Consider the following 17,028-nt stretch of genomic DNA (forward strand, 5'->3'; position numbering starts at 1 on the left):
CTTAAAATCATTAAAAAAAGTTTCGGGATACTTTCCGCGACTTGTAAATCGCATGCGTTGCTATTCTGTATGAATTTAAATACTATTACTTATTCTGTGACGCAGATTAGCGACTAGTAATCTTCACTAAATTATCAAGATATCATAATTAATTACTAAAATCAATCTTTTTAATCCTATAGAATATAGATAAACATTACGTCTATAAAAAACAATTTCTCAGATTTACTAATTCAATAGAGTCCTAAACATGAAGATCCTGGTTGCGTTCGCATTGATAGGTTTGGTGGCCGGGAAGGCAGTCATAGACTCCCCAGTGGAGCTCGACTACCATGGAAAGATCGGCATTCCTGTCGCGGCTCGCCTCAAGGCGGCTGAAGAGGCGCAGGACTTTGATGGATCCAGGATCGTAGGAGGAACCCCGGCGGGTGTGGGACAGTATCCGTTCATCGTAAGTACTCTTTATTTTTGCGTGCAAGAGATTATTTCATAGGTAGCTTTCGAACAACTTAAATAAAACTGCAGCCATAATAGATTAGATTAAGATATTCTCATTTCTCATGCTCTGAAAGAGGGTCGTTGCTGTTCTAAGAAGTGTACAGAAAATGATTCTGCTCTAAAGGCTACTAACTAAGTACCTATCTTATAATTTATTGTGTAGTATGGTATGGGTTTAAGAATGACTCACGCTAGACCGGGCCGGGGCCGGGCGGGCGCTTCGTTTTCTATGACATGTCGGACGCCTCGGCTCGGTCTAGCGTGAGTCATCCTTTACGTTTGTGTTGTCAGTGATTCTGTGCCTACAGACCCTATATTAACGAATTTCAGGGCGGTCTAGTGATCACCCTGACCACGGCTCTGTGGCTCCTCTCTAATCTCCTCCACCCGCTCCGTGACCGCTGCCCACTGCTGGAGCACCATAACCCACCAAGCCGCAGCCTTCACCGTGGTCCTCGGCTCCGACCTGCTCTTCTCTGGCGGCACCAGGGTCACCACCAGCGATGTGGAGTCGCATAGCAGCTGGAATGGTCTTTTGCCTGTGAATGATATTGCGATCATTAGGTTCCCTGCGATTGCTTTGACTAGTAAGTGGGAATTTAAGAACAATATCAGTCATAATCATGTTCCTAGTGCTTTGTCGCGGGTTTAGTTCCTAACCATAGGGTGGAATCACTTTATATATCAGCATCGAGCGGCATTTTAATGTGCGATTTCTCATTCGAGCCATAGCCAGTAGAGTCAAACCAAGATAAGTCTGCAAAGATTTTGATAGCACACGCTGTGCAAGTGTTATTTTAAGCGTCAATCTTCTATGAAATTATGACGTATAAATAACACTTGCACTGCGTGTGCTTTAAAAATCGTTGCAGACGTATATATATCTTGGTCTAACTCTAATATTCTTCACTTCATTGTGAATAAAATATTTTCATATCTAATTAAATGTTTTCAGACGTCATCCAGCCCATTGCGGTCGCCTCAGGCAGCAACACCTTCGTTGGCAGCACCGCCTATGCTGCTGGCTTCGGGCTCACTAATGATGGTAACTTGACGATCTTTTTTATGATATAAGAGGAGTCCATACGTTCCGTCGTCTCGACGTGTGGGTCCCTATATTTTTCGGTAGATCTTCCGCTCAGCTACAACAACAGCGCGTGCCCTAGAGTGCTCCCTTGCGCGTTGGAGAGGGTGCCAATCATCATAACCTAAATCGGAAACTTAATAAACAACATTAAACAGAGTGCGTCTATGCACGCTCCCTTCTTATTTTAATCTGTAACTGTTTTTTTAAGGTGGCGCAATCACAACGAATCAGTTTCTCTCGCACGTGTCCGTCACAGTGGTGGACAACTCGGTCTGCACGGCTGTGTACACCATCCTGAACGTGCGCGCATCCACGCTCTGCACGTCTACCACCGGTGGCCGAGGGACTTGCGGCGGTGACTCTGGCGGTCCTCTGGTCGTTGACAACCAGCTGGTCAGTATACTGTATCTATCTCTAGTGGCTCTGTGAGCTGTAGATCACGTCGAACCAGTTCCTCTCGCACGTGTCAGTCACAGTGGTGGACAACTCGGTCTGCACGGCTGTGTACACCATCCTGAACGTGCGCGCATCCACGCTCTGCACGTCTACCACCGGTGGCCGAGGGACTTGCGGTGGTGATTCTGGCGGTCCTCTGGTCGTTGACAACCAGCTGGTCAGTATACTGTATCTATCTCTAGTGGCTCAGAGCTGTAGATCACGTCGAACCGGTTCCTCTCATACGTGTCAGTCACAGTGGTGGACAACTCCGTGTGCACGGCTGTGTACACCATCCTGAACGTGCGCGCATCCACGCTCTGCACGTCTACCACCGGTGGCCGAGGGACTTGCGGCGGTGACTCTGGCGGTCCTCTGGTCGTTGACAACCAGCTGGTCAGTATACTGTATCTATCTCTAGTGGCCCTGAGCTGTAGATCACGTCGAACCGGTTCCTCTCACACGTGTCAGTCACAGTGGTGGACAACTCCGTGTGCACGGCTGTGTACACCATCCTGAACGTGCGCGCATCCACGCTCTGCACGTCTACCACCGGTGGCCGAGGGACTTGCGGCGGTGACTCTGGCGGTCCTCTGGTCGTTGACAACCAGCTGGTCAGTATACTGTATCTATCTCTAGTGGCTCTGAGCTGTAGATCACGTCGAACCAGTTGCTCTCGAACGTGTCCGTCACAGTGGTAGACAACTCCGTGTGCACGGCTGTGTACACTATCCTGAACGTGCGCGCATCCACGCTCTGCACGTCTACCACCGGTGGCCGAGGGACTTGCGGCGGTGACTCTGGTGGTCCTCCGGTCTTTGACAATTTGCTGGTCAGTATACTGTATCTATCTCTAGTGGCTCTGTGAGCTGTAGATTACGACGAACCAGCCGGCCTAGCCAATCTGACAATCGCTATCGCTTCGACAACTAAACGCTTTGTGTCTCTCTATCACTCTTTCATATTAGTGCGACAGTGACAGCGTCTCAATCGCTACGAAGCGTAAGCGGTTGGCATGTTGGTTACGAGGCCTGTGCCGCTCACACGTAGCCGTTACAGTGGTAGATAACTCCGTGTGCACAGCAGTGTACAGCACACCATCCTGAGCTATAACCGCGAAAATCGAAGTTCGCAAATTGCGGGGATCTTTCTCTTTTACTCCAATGAAGGCGTAATTAGAGTGACAGAGAAAAATGCCCGCAATTTGCGAACTTCGATTTTCGCGGTTATAGCTCTGTGTACACTACCACTTGCGTGCGAGGGACTTAAGGATGACTCACGTTAGACCGGGCCGTGTCCGGGCCGGAGGTTCCCGCATACCAATATCGCATAATCTGACAGATGGATTTACTCGCGTTTGAAACTTCAAAACCACTACAACTTAACTAAGCGACGCGTATTATCTTAGCTATTCTACTATGGTTCTTAACATACCTACTTCTTATCCCTTCTCTAGAGTCTGTGCGGAAAGAGATGAGTCGTAGAATGTATGAGTTCCCTTACATTCCACGACTCTTCTCTTTCCGCACAGACTGTATACCGGGTGTGGCCTGTAACACGAGCAAATAATTAAAACATAGATTGTACTCCCCATACGGTGACACTTTTGTTCAGCAACTTTTAAAAATTATGAAGTATTTAGACTCCATATTTTTCATACAAAATAAATATTATCTTCAATGGACGCCATCGCCTCGCCATATCATTGTGATTGACGTTGCTTGTCATGCCTTAAACATAACAAAATTCGTAATACATTGCGTCTTAGAATAAACTTTAAAGTGTATCAAAAATCAAACTACAAGTTATTTTTAAAAGTCGCTGAACGAATGTTGTTCAGTATGAGGTACAGCCTACAGTTAAATTTTTTGCTCATATTACAGGCCACACCCGGTATATACCTATACGATATGATGTTCTAACAAGCATTTTCCTCCAGGTCGGTATAACCTCCTTCGGGCACCGCGACGGCTGCGAGGTGGGCTACCCCGCGGGCTTCACGCGCGTCACCTCTTTCGCTGACTGGATTCAGGAGCGATTATAAATTGTAAATGGCGTAAAATGTTGTTAATAATATGTATATACCTACCATTATAACATACTTGTATTAAGACTTTTTTTTCTCCAGTAGATGATAATAAAATACATGCAATATAAGCATGTAATCGTTGTCATATTGACGCATACGTTTAAAGACTTCAGAACCCTTAATAGCGTGTCCTTTTTAGGGTTTCATACGTAGTCACCTAGAAACCCTTACAGTTTCGCCGTTTGTCTGTCCGAGGCTTTGCTCCGTGATCGTTAGTGCTAGAAAGCTGCAATTTGGCATGGATACATAAATCATGCATTGTGAGTTGTGAGAGAACGGTAAAATAAAAACGGTATAATAGTTATTTGTTTTACAAGGGGGCAAAGTTGTTGTTTAACCGCTCGTGCTAATATTGATACCCGAGCAAGCGAAAGATTCCAAAATTGAACCACGAGCGTAGCGAGCTATTCGTTTTTGAAGTGCAAAGTAATTCTTTCCGAGCTGGTGTGGTGAAAAATAAATGTTTAGGGTACCTCCCGTACAAATGTTTTTTTTTTATTGTTGTTTTCGCTTTGTCCCAATAGTGTGGGGTATCGTTTGATAGGTAGTTCAAAACGAATACGGGTGTCGACAATCATTATTTGATATACCTGGTTAATATTTTTGGAAATAATCGCTCCGAAAAAAAAACGTTTCCCCCCCCCTCTAACTTTTGAACCACGAGTCCAAAAATATGAAAATTCTTTTAGATTTAGGAGATTATACATTATATATAACCCTGAAAGCTTAGTTTTCTATAGTACCTTCTCACGGTGTTTTCAAAGTAAACTAAATATGCTACAATACGACACTAGTATTGTCTCTGTACACTGTACATAGTTTTTGAAATAAAGCCTTACAAATTTTTTTTGAACTTGTATTCATAGGCTGAGTGCAAGCAGTGAGTATGCACTTTTGTCTCGGGCGATGCCGCTGGGCACGATTGTTCCTAAGGTCAAACAAAGTTGATCTGACCCGGTAGCTCGAGATCGTACCGTGCCTACCCCCGAAAAAGGGAGGGGATCGTATACCTAAGTCCAATCTATGCTATATTTCATGCTCTTAGCAACTTGTGCAAGTTATATATCATTTTCGTATAATTTAGAGACAAAAACATTATATTCATACTTTTAAAACGCCAAGTTAACTGTTTTTTCTAACATTAAAAATTATAAATTCTGAAAGGATTTATCTCGGAAAGTACGAGTACTAGATCTATAGAGACAATTCAAGTCTCGTATTGTCTAAATTAATTTAGTCTACTTTAAAAATGTAATGAAAATTAAGGTACCGTAAAATGAGGTGAGTTGGGTGAAATTTGACTTTCAAACCTCGATAAAATTTTATTTTTACATGTGAAAACTGAATGGTGTATATAATAAGTGGTTCGGACGTTTGTATTTTAGTTTGTGTTTTATTTTGGGTAGTATTTCATAACTTTGACGATAAAGAGGAAAACCCACCCCACCCCGTAGTGCCTCGTATTTGGGTTGAGAGGGTTTTGCATACAAAGGTGATTTTGGAAGATTGTTGGATCGTTTTTTTTTTATTATGCGTATTACTATAGCTCAATTTTAAATTGGAATATATTACTTTGGTAGCAGTAGCCTTAAAATCCCTTCTCACCCCCCTCTCAAACCTTCTCTCCCCATTCATAACCCACCTCTCCCTGCGAAACCTACTCACCCCGTTTTACGGTAATGAAAATTAAGGTAATATCAAAAAACTAGTCCTAGGTTTATAATACTCCAAATCTTAACAAAATCCATTTATCGCGGTTTTTTCGATTTTTGTCAAAGTTGCGTTCGGCGTGGTCTCAGACTTGGATTATTTAATGGGCCAACATAAAAATAAGTCTGCAAAAGAATGAGAACTACCAGATTTGACGCAAATGCTAAATGTATACAATTACTGTATTAAGAGGCCAATGAATGACCGTTAGGTAAGTTAAGTAAGTACCTAAATGTTAAATGAAGCAGTCGTCAACAGGTAAGAACATTGATTAATAATCCCTAATCAAACATCATCAAACATCAAACATCAACATTTATTCAGCAAATAGGCCACAAGGGCACTTTTACACGTCAACATTAAATTTACATAAAAGCAAAAATAATAACATCAACAATTTTATAAAAAAAAACTAACAATTCAATCTAACGTATTACAATTACTAAGAGATGTATATGGTCTCTTAATGTCGAATTACATACAAAATACAGATAAAAAAACACACGAAAAAAAATCTATAATATTTAGAGGTGTAAATGTTTCTAGGTGTCAGAACTATAAGATTATATAGTTTATCAAGTTATCCTTAGAGATGTATAGGGTCTCCAAGAGTCAATATCCTGTATAATTAATACATTCATTAAGAGAAAAGAAACATACGAGAACAGAATGAGGCGTCTCACTGTAATTAATTAATAAAAAATAAAGTTAATAAGTATAATAGCTCGTGTTAGCTTAAACAGACCAGTCTCCACAAACAGCACCCGTTCACGAGTATGACGCGTATCTCAGCCATCGCCTCCCTCAACCTTCATTCGGGAAATCTGAACGGGAACTTTCTAAATGGAAACTTTGCATGCGAATTTCCTCAGGAAAGCTTCCAGAAATTTCGGATATGTTCAAAATATTTTGCAATATGCACATATTGCTAGTTGTAAAATAAAACTTTAGCTATAAATTAAGTACTTTATTTATGATAGTTCGGTTTCAAATAGTTCGTTTAAAGAAGAGACGAGATCCAGGCGTTGAAGATCGTGACACGGGCGAAGCCGGCGGGTAAGTTGCGCTGGCAGCCGCTGACGTGTCCGAACGAGGTGATACCGATCTGCAAAAGAAATAACCATGTGATAAATACAGAAATTTTATTACGGAATTGTATGGAAGTAAATGTGTCTAAAGGCATATCGTTGCTTTTTAATCTCACAATTCATCAAGGAAACCGTTGGTGTCTTCTGTATCCCGCAACATGAAAAAGTTAAATATTAATCTCCTAAGTTTCAGTTTTATGAGAACATGTATTTACTACATTTATTTGACAGCTCGAAAGAACATACAAAGGGCCAACAGCTTTTCAGTAGTGTAACACCATTCGGAATTTGTGGCTCTTTTGAATTGGTCATGAGGGAACGTCAAAGAAAATGCTTGCTTTTGAGATTAGCGTGCCACCAGAGTGCATTATGTGCCCAAAAACCTGTCTGTCTGTGTCTTCTCCCAACAGTAGAAATGTGTTTGGTGAACTGTTAACTTAATAGCAAGTAAATGCGTTCGCCAGAGTCTACACTACAGGTGTTGTGGTAGTTGGTACACACAGAGGGTTAAGGCAATGACAGTTGCAGTGCCATAGTTGTGACATGCGGAAACACGTTGAGAAAGATACTGACCAGCTGGTTGTTGGCGACCAGAGGACCGCCGGAGTCGCCGCCGCAGGTACCGCGGCCGCCGGTGGTGGCCACGCAGAGGGTGGAGGCCTGGACGGTGGTGGTGCCGTAGGTCTGCTGGCACACGGCGTTGGTGATGACTTGCACCTGCACGTGGGACAGGAACTGGTTGTTGCCTATACCGGCGGCTGGAAGAATTGAAGGGGTTTTGTTAGACAGATAATAATAAAATAATAAATAAATATTACGGGACAATTCAGGTCAAGCACAAAGAGGATACGGCAGAAGATGTGGAATATGATCGCAACAAGACCAGTTACGCGCTGAGGGTGTTCCAGCTGCGACCGCGTCACTAGGCCAGACCGGTCGTCATAAAAGAAAAATAGGGAAGATATATCTTCGAAATCATTAATTTTCATTAAACATCAAATCATAAGCCCTTGAGATCCTCTGTCATTGACTATCGTTTGATCCGTAATACCTTTAATTGGGAGTTGGAACTCAAACAGTCAAAAAACTTCATAAAAAAATCTTAGATACTTACTGTCGCTGGTTCTGCCGAAGCCAGCAGCCCAGGCCCAGGTGCCGACGAACTGGTTAGTTCCGGACGCGAGGGGGATATTGCGGATGGTGTCTGCAAGAAAAGTGAATCGTGAGCTTTAGTGTTCAAAAAGCCCCATTACCTAGGTGAAAATAATCTCCAGGTTGACATAATCATTTCAAAAGTAAAAGGAATCAGGCGATACTATCGGAAATATCTAATAGTAATTATCTACTGAAGAACACAATAAAAAAACAATTTTGGGGATTGCATGAATTGCGGTAAAAATACGCCATTCATTGTATTGTATTAGTACCGTAAAGCTAACAATAAACGCATATTTTATGGAGATTGGGGATTTAAAACTTTACGACAAAAAATCTTAGAAAAATGCCTTACTTATTGAATAATTTTAGTCCCGGGTAATAATTATGATTATTTTTCTAATGGAAATCATCATTCCACGCAAACGAAATCGCAGCAAAAAAGTCCACAATAAAATACTTACTAGTGTAGGTAACCCAGCCCATACGGATGACAGCAACATCGTTAACGAGGGTCCACATATTATAGCCGCCGTGCATCACGACATCGCTGGTGGTGACCCTGGTACCGCCGGCGAAGAGCGTGGTGGAGCCGAGGACCACGGTGAAGGAGCGGGCCGAGCCGCCGCTGGACTGCCAGCAGTGGGCGGCGGTGACGGCGCGGGTGTTGGAAATGAGAGAGGAGCCGCAAACAGAGGTCGCGCCGGTGATCAGGGTGATAACCAGACCGCCCTGGGAAAAAAAGTTGGTTATAAAGACAAGTGGTATTTGCCAACCGAGTGGTACAGCGGGCTTTTACGACCTCTCTTCTACTTACGAGCTTAGAGCATTTAATAACTGGAGACGCATTTCACGCATTGTCTGTCATTTTCTGTAAAAACAGTCTGCCGATTTTTGCGGGGGAGGGGCACGTCAAATGTATGGTTGCGTACAAATAGCTATGTCAGATAAACGTCAGTCCATACAAAAGTTTGCACAATTGTGCAAGGTTGTCGGCAGAGGGGTAAGCTCTTAAAGGCGACTCTAAATAATTATTAAATGCTCTAAGCTTACGAGCTTACGCTTTAAGAATATTCTCAACATTTCCGAGAATTTCTGTAAACGTTCAGTCAGCAGCAGAAGTTGCTAAGCGTGTAAGGTATTCAAAATGATCTTGAAGCGACTATATTGGTAAGAGAATAAGAGCGTGTCAAGGTAATTTTGAACACCTCGCCAGCTTAGAAACTTCTGCCGCTGACTGTTCAGCAAATTCTCATGCAAGTTTTCACTTAAAAAGTTTCCGTTCAGATTAGGGATCTCAATGTTCTTAACTGTTGACGACTGTTTCATTTAATATTTACGTGACTTCTTGTTGTCTATTTCAAGTGTCATAGAAATCGAAACTAACTGTACACAAAAAGTTTTGGCAACAAACGTGCAGAAAAATATAAGTACCAAGAACATTTCATGAAAACATCGCAATTTATGAAAATTCTTTTTGGCACATTGCTAATCAGAACATATATTAGGTAAATATACTTTTGTACTTACCATCCAAGGGTGCTGTCCGAGCGCGGCAGCAGCGCCTCCGACGATCCTGCCTCCATCGAAGTCCAGGGCCTCCTCAGCGGCCTTGATGCGGGCAGCCTCGGGGATACCGATCTTGTTGTGGTAGTCCACCTCGATGGGCGCCACAAACTCCTCGGCCAGCGCCGACCCCACCAGACCCACCAAAGCCAAAGCAACCAGCAGTTTCATATTGACCAAATATGCGTCTTCCTCAAAAATATCAGGTATTTATACATAGAATTATCTTTAGAGATATTGCAAATGTGCAGCCTATCATGTTTTTGTCATTAATTACGATTAATTCTAATTTTAAGTCATGATTGATATGTTAATTAATGTGGGGATTAGTCAAGTCAGAGTGAAGATAATATCGCGGTTCCATAATATTGGTTTTTGAGACAGATACTTTCAAGTCTAAGTATTTTTTAAGTACAAAGTGTATATGCAAGTGTGCCTTTGGGAGATACATTTTTGCTGGTTTTTTAGTTTTTTGCTTGTAGCTAGAAAACGGTACGATCGATGGAAACTGTCATTCTAATCAATATTAATGAAGGTTAAATTCTGCGTTGTTAATTAAATTTGGATTTTTAGATGCTCTTTCAACGCAGAATTTAACCTTCTTTAATGTTCTTTACACAGTTTCTACCTATGAAAATTTAGTTTGATATTTTACATTTAATATTTGTTTGGTTGGTGTGGTGAAAAATTTTGTGTTTCACTCGGGGGTAAATTTTGTTTAACCCTCGTGCTTTGAAACTCTCGCAACGCTCAAGATTCCATTTTTCGAACCACTCGCTATGCTCGTGGTTCAATTTTGGAATCGTTAAACAACGACACGAGCGGTTAAACAACAACTTTGCCCCCTTGTAAAACAAATAACTATTTACAATTAGATACCACTAAAACTACACTCCAAAATCAATAAGTAGTTTGTTTTCACCCTTCTCCAAATTTTTGGACGTGATTTAAACGACATAGAGTAGTAGGTGTAGGTATATCGGACGATACAGTAAGGTATACCCGGGTCAGACCAGACTATTTTTATTAAGTACCTGAGCTGAGCGGCTACCGCGAAAACCGAAATTCGCAAATTGCGGGGATCTTTCTCTGTTACTCCAATGAAGGCGTAATTAGAGTGACAGAGAAAAATCCTCGCAATTTGCGAACTTCGATTTTTGCGGTTATAGCCCTGATTATTTTTCGGCGAGTATCCTTCCAGGACGTCACAAAAAATTATATTTATACTTTTACGTCCGAATGTTTATTGCAAAAGATACAAAAGAAAACAAACTTTTATTATTAATTCACTTTCTACCCTTAACACAATAGCTTAGAAGTAATCTACTCGTACACTCAATGTTGAATTACATTTTTTTCAAGACACAAAACGGAAATACCCTCTTGGACTAAGATCGGACTAATTGCTAATTAGAACTCTAAAGCAAGGAGAATAATGCATAATATACAGTGTGGAAAGATATGTCGGGCCCTTAAGTTGGCTCATTTTACTTAAAGGAGACATTCCTTTATTTTTAAAAAGAAACGAAACTGCATTTAAAGGCCTTTTTAAATTCGAACCGGGAATCGAACCGTGTAAAACTTCCAAAAAATAAACACTCGCTATATTTTTGCACTAGTCGATACAGTTAATGTTAATGATAACATTTCTCCAAGAAACATTAGACCTTACACTCGTCTGTGGTACAAAATATCCATAAAATCGAATATTTAGTACTCAAGAATATTTCTAGACAAGCAAAATTTAAGAAAAAAAGAAAAATCTTATAATGCAGTTATATTTCTTTTTAAAAATAAAGGAATGTCTCCTTTAAGTAAAATGAGCCAACTTAAGGAGTTAAGGTAGTTTCCCTCCAGGGCCCGACATATCTTTTCACACTGTATGTTGAAAATAGCCGGTATTTTGTTAAATTTTGACTGTACCTACCTATCCAAAACATGTCCATGGCAAATATCATCCAAATCGGTTCTCCAGTCAAATTAGTCTAAGCATGAAAAGGTAAGAAATATACACATATAAATCCATAATTTATAATTAACTGTGGATCCCTAATCCTGTGAAGTGTACGTACATAGATAAGAAGATAAGGATGTTCATGTACTTACAAGGATTCAGACTAATTTAGACAAGCGGCTATGTGAACCGTAGGCATCGCGATAACCTTGAAAAATGAAACAATAAATAAAACACTTTGTTGAGTCGTTATCATCAGCGAACTCATAATGGTCTTAAGCGCCATAGAATCTACTGGCTTTGCATTTTTATAAGTCCTTATGGCCAATTACTGCCATTTGGAAAATTTTCCAAAAAACGAAATTTCAGAATTTTTTATCCCATCGGGCTGCCTACAAAGACTGTTTACAATTTTTTTCGAAAACTGATTGAGGAATACAATTTGCAGAGAGTGCAGAGGGAGTCAGATATTAATATTTTCAGTATCGCAAGATATCTCTGATACTTAACAAGGGTATTAGATGATGGCAAGTCGCTTTCGTAAGAACTAGTGGCTATGCCAATTCTTGGGATTAGTTGCCAAGCGGACTCCGGGCTCCCATGAACCGTGGCAAAATGCCGGGACAACGCGAGGAAGACGATGGAGAGGGGGAGGTGCACTGCACCCTGCCTTGAATCTTCTCAATGTTAATTTATACCGGACACTTGGGAAAGTTTGGACTGAATGTAGATGTAGTGACAAAAATTGAGAAAGGTATGTTGAGATGGTTTGGACATGTGGAAAGAATGAGTGAAAGAAGGCTGACAAAGAGAGTGTATGAAGGAGAAGTGGAAGTGGGAGTTGGAAGGGGTAGACCTCGGCGGACTTTCTCTGATCAGATCGGGGAAATCCTGAAGAAAGGCCAGGTCAAGAGCACCCTAAACCGGCGAGCGTGTATGAGGAATGTTATGAATGTGAAGGAAGCGAAAGAGGTATATCAGGATCGTAGCAAGTGGAAATCCGTGGTCTCTGCCTACCCCTCCGGGAAGTAGGCGTGATTATATGTATGTATGTATGTACTTGGACAGTGACAGCAAACTGGGTATGATTCACTGCACTAAATCTCAATTTCTGTCCATTAGCAGCCAATACTTGGTCTATCACCATTTCAAGTTCCTTACATTGGCGATATAGTTTTGCCACTGCTCTATACTCTGTATATTTAGGTATTTAAATATAAAAAGTAAACAAATAATTTAGTACATTTTCGGATAGTTATAACAATTATTGGTTATATGGTGTACATGGTATGATAATATATTCCGCCTGGTACTCTCTTCCCGTCTTTTCGTGGTCACGTGACTGACACAAGCCTACGTCATCATGCGACAGCGCTATATGATAATATGCCCCAGCAAACATTTTAAGTATTTTTTCCTAGGCTCGAAGAAGATTTTTCCAATTTAAGTGAAAATGACGTCCTAAGTCACCAATTATTTTACGTATTGTACACTTTTACTTCCAAGTCAAAATATAGGGATAATAAAACGTAAATTTCACTTCATAAATACACCATGAAGTCAGGGACTTAGGGGTTGAAAATAAGTCAAAATATTAGGTAAAATTAACCTTAAACCCTGACCAATAGGTCAAATCTACTAATAAGGTATTTTAGGTGTATTTGCGACGTAATTATTACTTATACGGGGACTATGAAGTCACGGACTTAATGGTTGAAAATAAGTCCTATTACTAGGTAAAATTAACTTCGTACCCTGACCAATAGGTCAAATATACTAATAAGGCCTTTTAGGTGTATATGCGACGTAATTATTTCTTATACGGAGACCATGAAGTCAGGGACTTTATGGTTGAAAATCTGTCGAAATATTAGGTAATATTAACTTCGAACCCTGACCAATAGGTCAAATGTACTAATAAGGCATTTTAGGTGTATATGCGACGTAATTATTTCTTATACGGGGACCATGAAGTCAGGGACTTAATGGTTGAAAATAAGTCGAAATATTAGGTAAAATTAACTGCAAAGTCTGACCAATAGGTCAAATGTACTAATAAGACATTTTAGGTGTATTTGCGACGTAATTATTTCTTATACGGAGACCTTTAGGTCGTCGATTTTATGTCGATTTAGCTACTAATTTTAGGTAAATGTTACTTAAAATAGATACCAAATTGCGACCATATAGTTAAAATCACTTGTAAAGTACTATCAATACCATAAGGTTGTGCCGCCATTTTCTTTCATTATAACGAGATGCTAAATATGAAATTGCATAACTTAAGTTGTTATATCTTGAATAGTGCCATCGCACGGTACTTCATTGTGCTAATATTCAAAATAAAACAATATTTTTGATCAAGTCAATACACTCACACACACAAATATTCAATTACAACACTCAATTACAAGCAAATATATGCATTTTGATTTTATAAAATGTTGAAAACTTAAATATTTCAAAAGCCCATCGATAGTTTTGTATGTAAACCTAACATACTGCACGAAAAAATTTTCTGTGCACTAGATTTCATCGTTCTTCATCAGCGTAATCGGCCTAAATTATTTTACATGACTTAGTGGCCGCCATTATCATTGCACAACTTAAAGTTGTTTTCTTGTTAGACATTTTGTTTCTGAGTGAAAAGAATATATAAGCGTAAAATGTTTGTGTCTCTTTTTCTCTTCATCGCGTCTCATCTAAATATTGCCTCGCAGAGTAATTATATGGATAAAAATATGTCGCCATCACGTCTAAAGGTGGTAAAGAATACACAATTAGTACATTTTCACTACGCGGCACGTCGTGGCGACGTCGAATCCACGTCGGAAACATGACCTAGTGTTGACCTAATGGTTGTAATCACTAATTTACCGTCAATAAATACGTCGCCGGCACGTGCGTTTTTTCCCCATTTATGTCGCCGGCACGTGCCCACGACGTCGATTCGACGTGCCTCATTTTGGTCTCCTAAATTGTGCGACCTAAAATAGGTGCCTTTTTCGGAATATCGACCAAAAATGTTTGCTGGGGCAATAGCGCTATATATAGCGGCCATGTTAATGTGACGTAGGCTTGTGTCACTCTGGGAAGAGAAGACCATGTTTTATTAGACTAAGTTATGATGGTGTAGTAAACGAAGCAAGTTGTTGTATGGAGACCCACGCATTCATTTCTCAGTCAATGAAATTTAGCTTGGTTATTGTATAGTATGAGCCGAAACTAACATATAAATATCCAAAAAAAAAACACTCCTAAGTTAGGTAAAAGCACAAATCTGATTATATATTGAACCGAGTAATTCCTCAGTCCAAAATTATTTTACCAAATAAGTTATTTGTGTCTGTATGTGAATTCCTTTTTTTGACGCTCATTTTCATCGGAAAATTGCTGTCATTTTTTCTTCTTATATGATCTTAGCATATTATTTGGCGCAGTGGGTAAGAAAATCCAAAAAAATACGTACCCAAATGTATGTATTATAGAACTATTAAAAACTGAGAGTGGAACATTTTTAGATTTTTATTTTATAGGTATAAAACGGCAATAAAATGGCATTCCAGCGAAAAAATTAGACTGAGCAATTTTCCGGTCCAAGACACGCCAAAAAATTATATTTTATTAATATTGTTGATATTTCTGCTGGAATATTTTTTTTTATACGAGTAATATATTAATATAGGAGTAAAATCCGTGGAATATACTTATTGAAATAATTTAATAAATAGAAAACACGTTCACACAATAAGAATATTGGAAAGAATGACACTTATAAAAAACATATGAATATAAAAATACAAATCAAAAAACCATGGGTGTTCTTATTACAAAAAAGGTAATAAAAAGGTTTAACATAATACCGATTTCATATATTGTTGCAATACGTTACATGAATATATCCGGTGAAAAAAGTTGGAACAGAGCATTTTTCCGTAAAAAGATATTAACGATTTAAGACTTTAGGTATTTACTTTAACTCTATTATTATTATTCTTTGGAAATTGATACAATACTTTTTATTTATTGATACTTTATCATACTGTAAAGATTTTTCTGGCAGAGGAATTCCTGCGGGGTCTACTACCTTTATTTCCTACACTAATACAACTAAATACAAAACCGCCTGGATCTGTCACTGAACCACCTGACTTTAACCTTAATTCTTTGATCATGTAATGTTTTCTTCTACCCTCAACTGACTTAAGGAGCCATTTGAGGGTAGATCTTGTTTACTTTTATTTAAATACCTAATAATAGACTATAGATCAATACCTTATATTAACCCTTATAGCAAACCGAGTAAAGCGCGCCACTCGTGGACAACTCCCGGCGCGATATAGTAATTAAGTAGAGCGGAAGCTATGGCCATCCGTCTCGTTCTAACCTAAGACGCAGAGTTGCCGTCCCGCTCCCGCGTAGCATCATGGCGAGCGCGGGTCTGTTCTGTCTTGTCTCTCGACACACGACGCCTCACCGCGCTCTCGAAGAGTTTTGTTTATTTTGTGAATAATTAATGAATAACGGTAGATTAAGTTTAGTGATTATTGGGTTTGAACCCCCAAACTGTGTGAACAAAAATAACTTGCTAGTGTACGGATTTCTGTTGTTGTGATTGAATAGATTGACTATAACCTACACGGCAGTATTATTTTATCACTCCTGAGCAAAGAATATAATACTCACTAGGAGAAGAACGGTAACTCCATACAAAAAAATGTCCCCAACCGTTTATACGTTTATACTAGTGGCGCCGTCTTTGTGTACCAATGGAACTAAAGTTGACAACCGGTTTAGCCTGGCGGGTATTGGTAGGTATACATGTAGTAATTCTCTTGATAAACATATTTGTTATCTTCATATCACGAAATATATGCAAGATGCAAATATTACCCCTTGTTTGTGGTATTATCAATTGATTTAAATAAAAGGCATGTTTATGTTTATAACATTGTATTAATTATTAAAATACACTGAAAACTGGCAACTGGCAACTTAATAAAAAAATAGACATTAATAAAGCGCATTCACAAAGTTTTCAGTATAATACAATTAACATGAGCCGTGCCTACCTATTACACTTTACACACAGATACACTACACTTTACACACGGCATTTTACACAGATTTCCAACTTGTATTCCTACATTTCTTCACGGTTAATTAATACGCTTTCCAGATGCGTTATGACTCGGTTCCTTCTGAACCCACTAAAGCTGTAAATTTCACTCTGGCTGCTTCAACAGCCGTTGCTCCGCATTTAGCACATTTTCTATGTGCATTGCTGTAATCCATGTAGGTACAGACTTACAGTCTTAGGTGGTAGTAAGATTTAGTAAATAAAATTTTCGTTATGAACTTTAACCACAGCAGTTGGACAAAGTCATTGACAAATATATTTTTGCATTATGGTGGGTAGACGTACCTACCCTCCATATATTTTATG

General features: G+C 39.6%; 1 protein-coding gene and 1 pseudogene across 1 annotated transcript; one reads left to right on the forward strand and one right to left on the reverse strand.

Moving 5' to 3' along the window:
- Nucleotides 1-250: 250 nt before the first annotated feature.
- Nucleotides 251-4,064, forward strand: LOC134672850 (trypsin Blo t 3-like; annotated as a pseudogene).
- A 2,712-nt stretch (nucleotides 4,065-6,776) lies between these two features.
- On the reverse strand, nucleotides 6,777-9,820 carry LOC134672729 (brachyurin-like). The gene is made up of 5 exons (XM_063530676.1): nucleotides 9,593-9,820; nucleotides 8,527-8,794; nucleotides 8,022-8,111; nucleotides 7,481-7,665; nucleotides 6,777-6,924 (listed from the first exon to the last, which is right to left on the reverse strand). Exons 1-5 carry the CDS (start codon nucleotides 9,797-9,799, stop codon nucleotides 6,820-6,822), a joined length of 855 nt encoding a protein of 284 aa, XP_063386746.1. The 5' UTR covers nucleotides 9,800-9,820; the 3' UTR covers nucleotides 6,777-6,819.
- Between the last annotated feature and the right edge of the window lie 7,208 nt (nucleotides 9,821-17,028).

Source organism: Cydia fagiglandana, chromosome 17, assembly GCF_963556715.1.
Source record: "Cydia fagiglandana chromosome 17, ilCydFagi1.1, whole genome shotgun sequence".
In the NCBI taxonomy this organism is placed as follows: Eukaryota; Metazoa; Arthropoda; class Insecta; order Lepidoptera; family Tortricidae; genus Cydia; species Cydia fagiglandana.

Bases quoted from the DNA above. Each gene is read 5' to 3' on its own strand.
- LOC134672729 (XM_063530676.1), bottom strand. From the start codon at position 9,799: ATGAAACTGCTGGTTGCTTTGGCTTTGGTGGGTCTGGTGGGGTCGGCG. The intron at 7,666-8,021 runs GTAAGTATCTAA...CAATTCTTCCAG, and splicing joins CTTCGGCAGAACCAGCGACA to CCGCCGGTATAGGCAACAAC. The intron at 6,925-7,480 runs GTCAGTATCTTT...TTTCTTTTGCAG, and splicing joins TGGTCGCCAACAACCAGCTG to ATCGGTATCACCTCGTTCGG.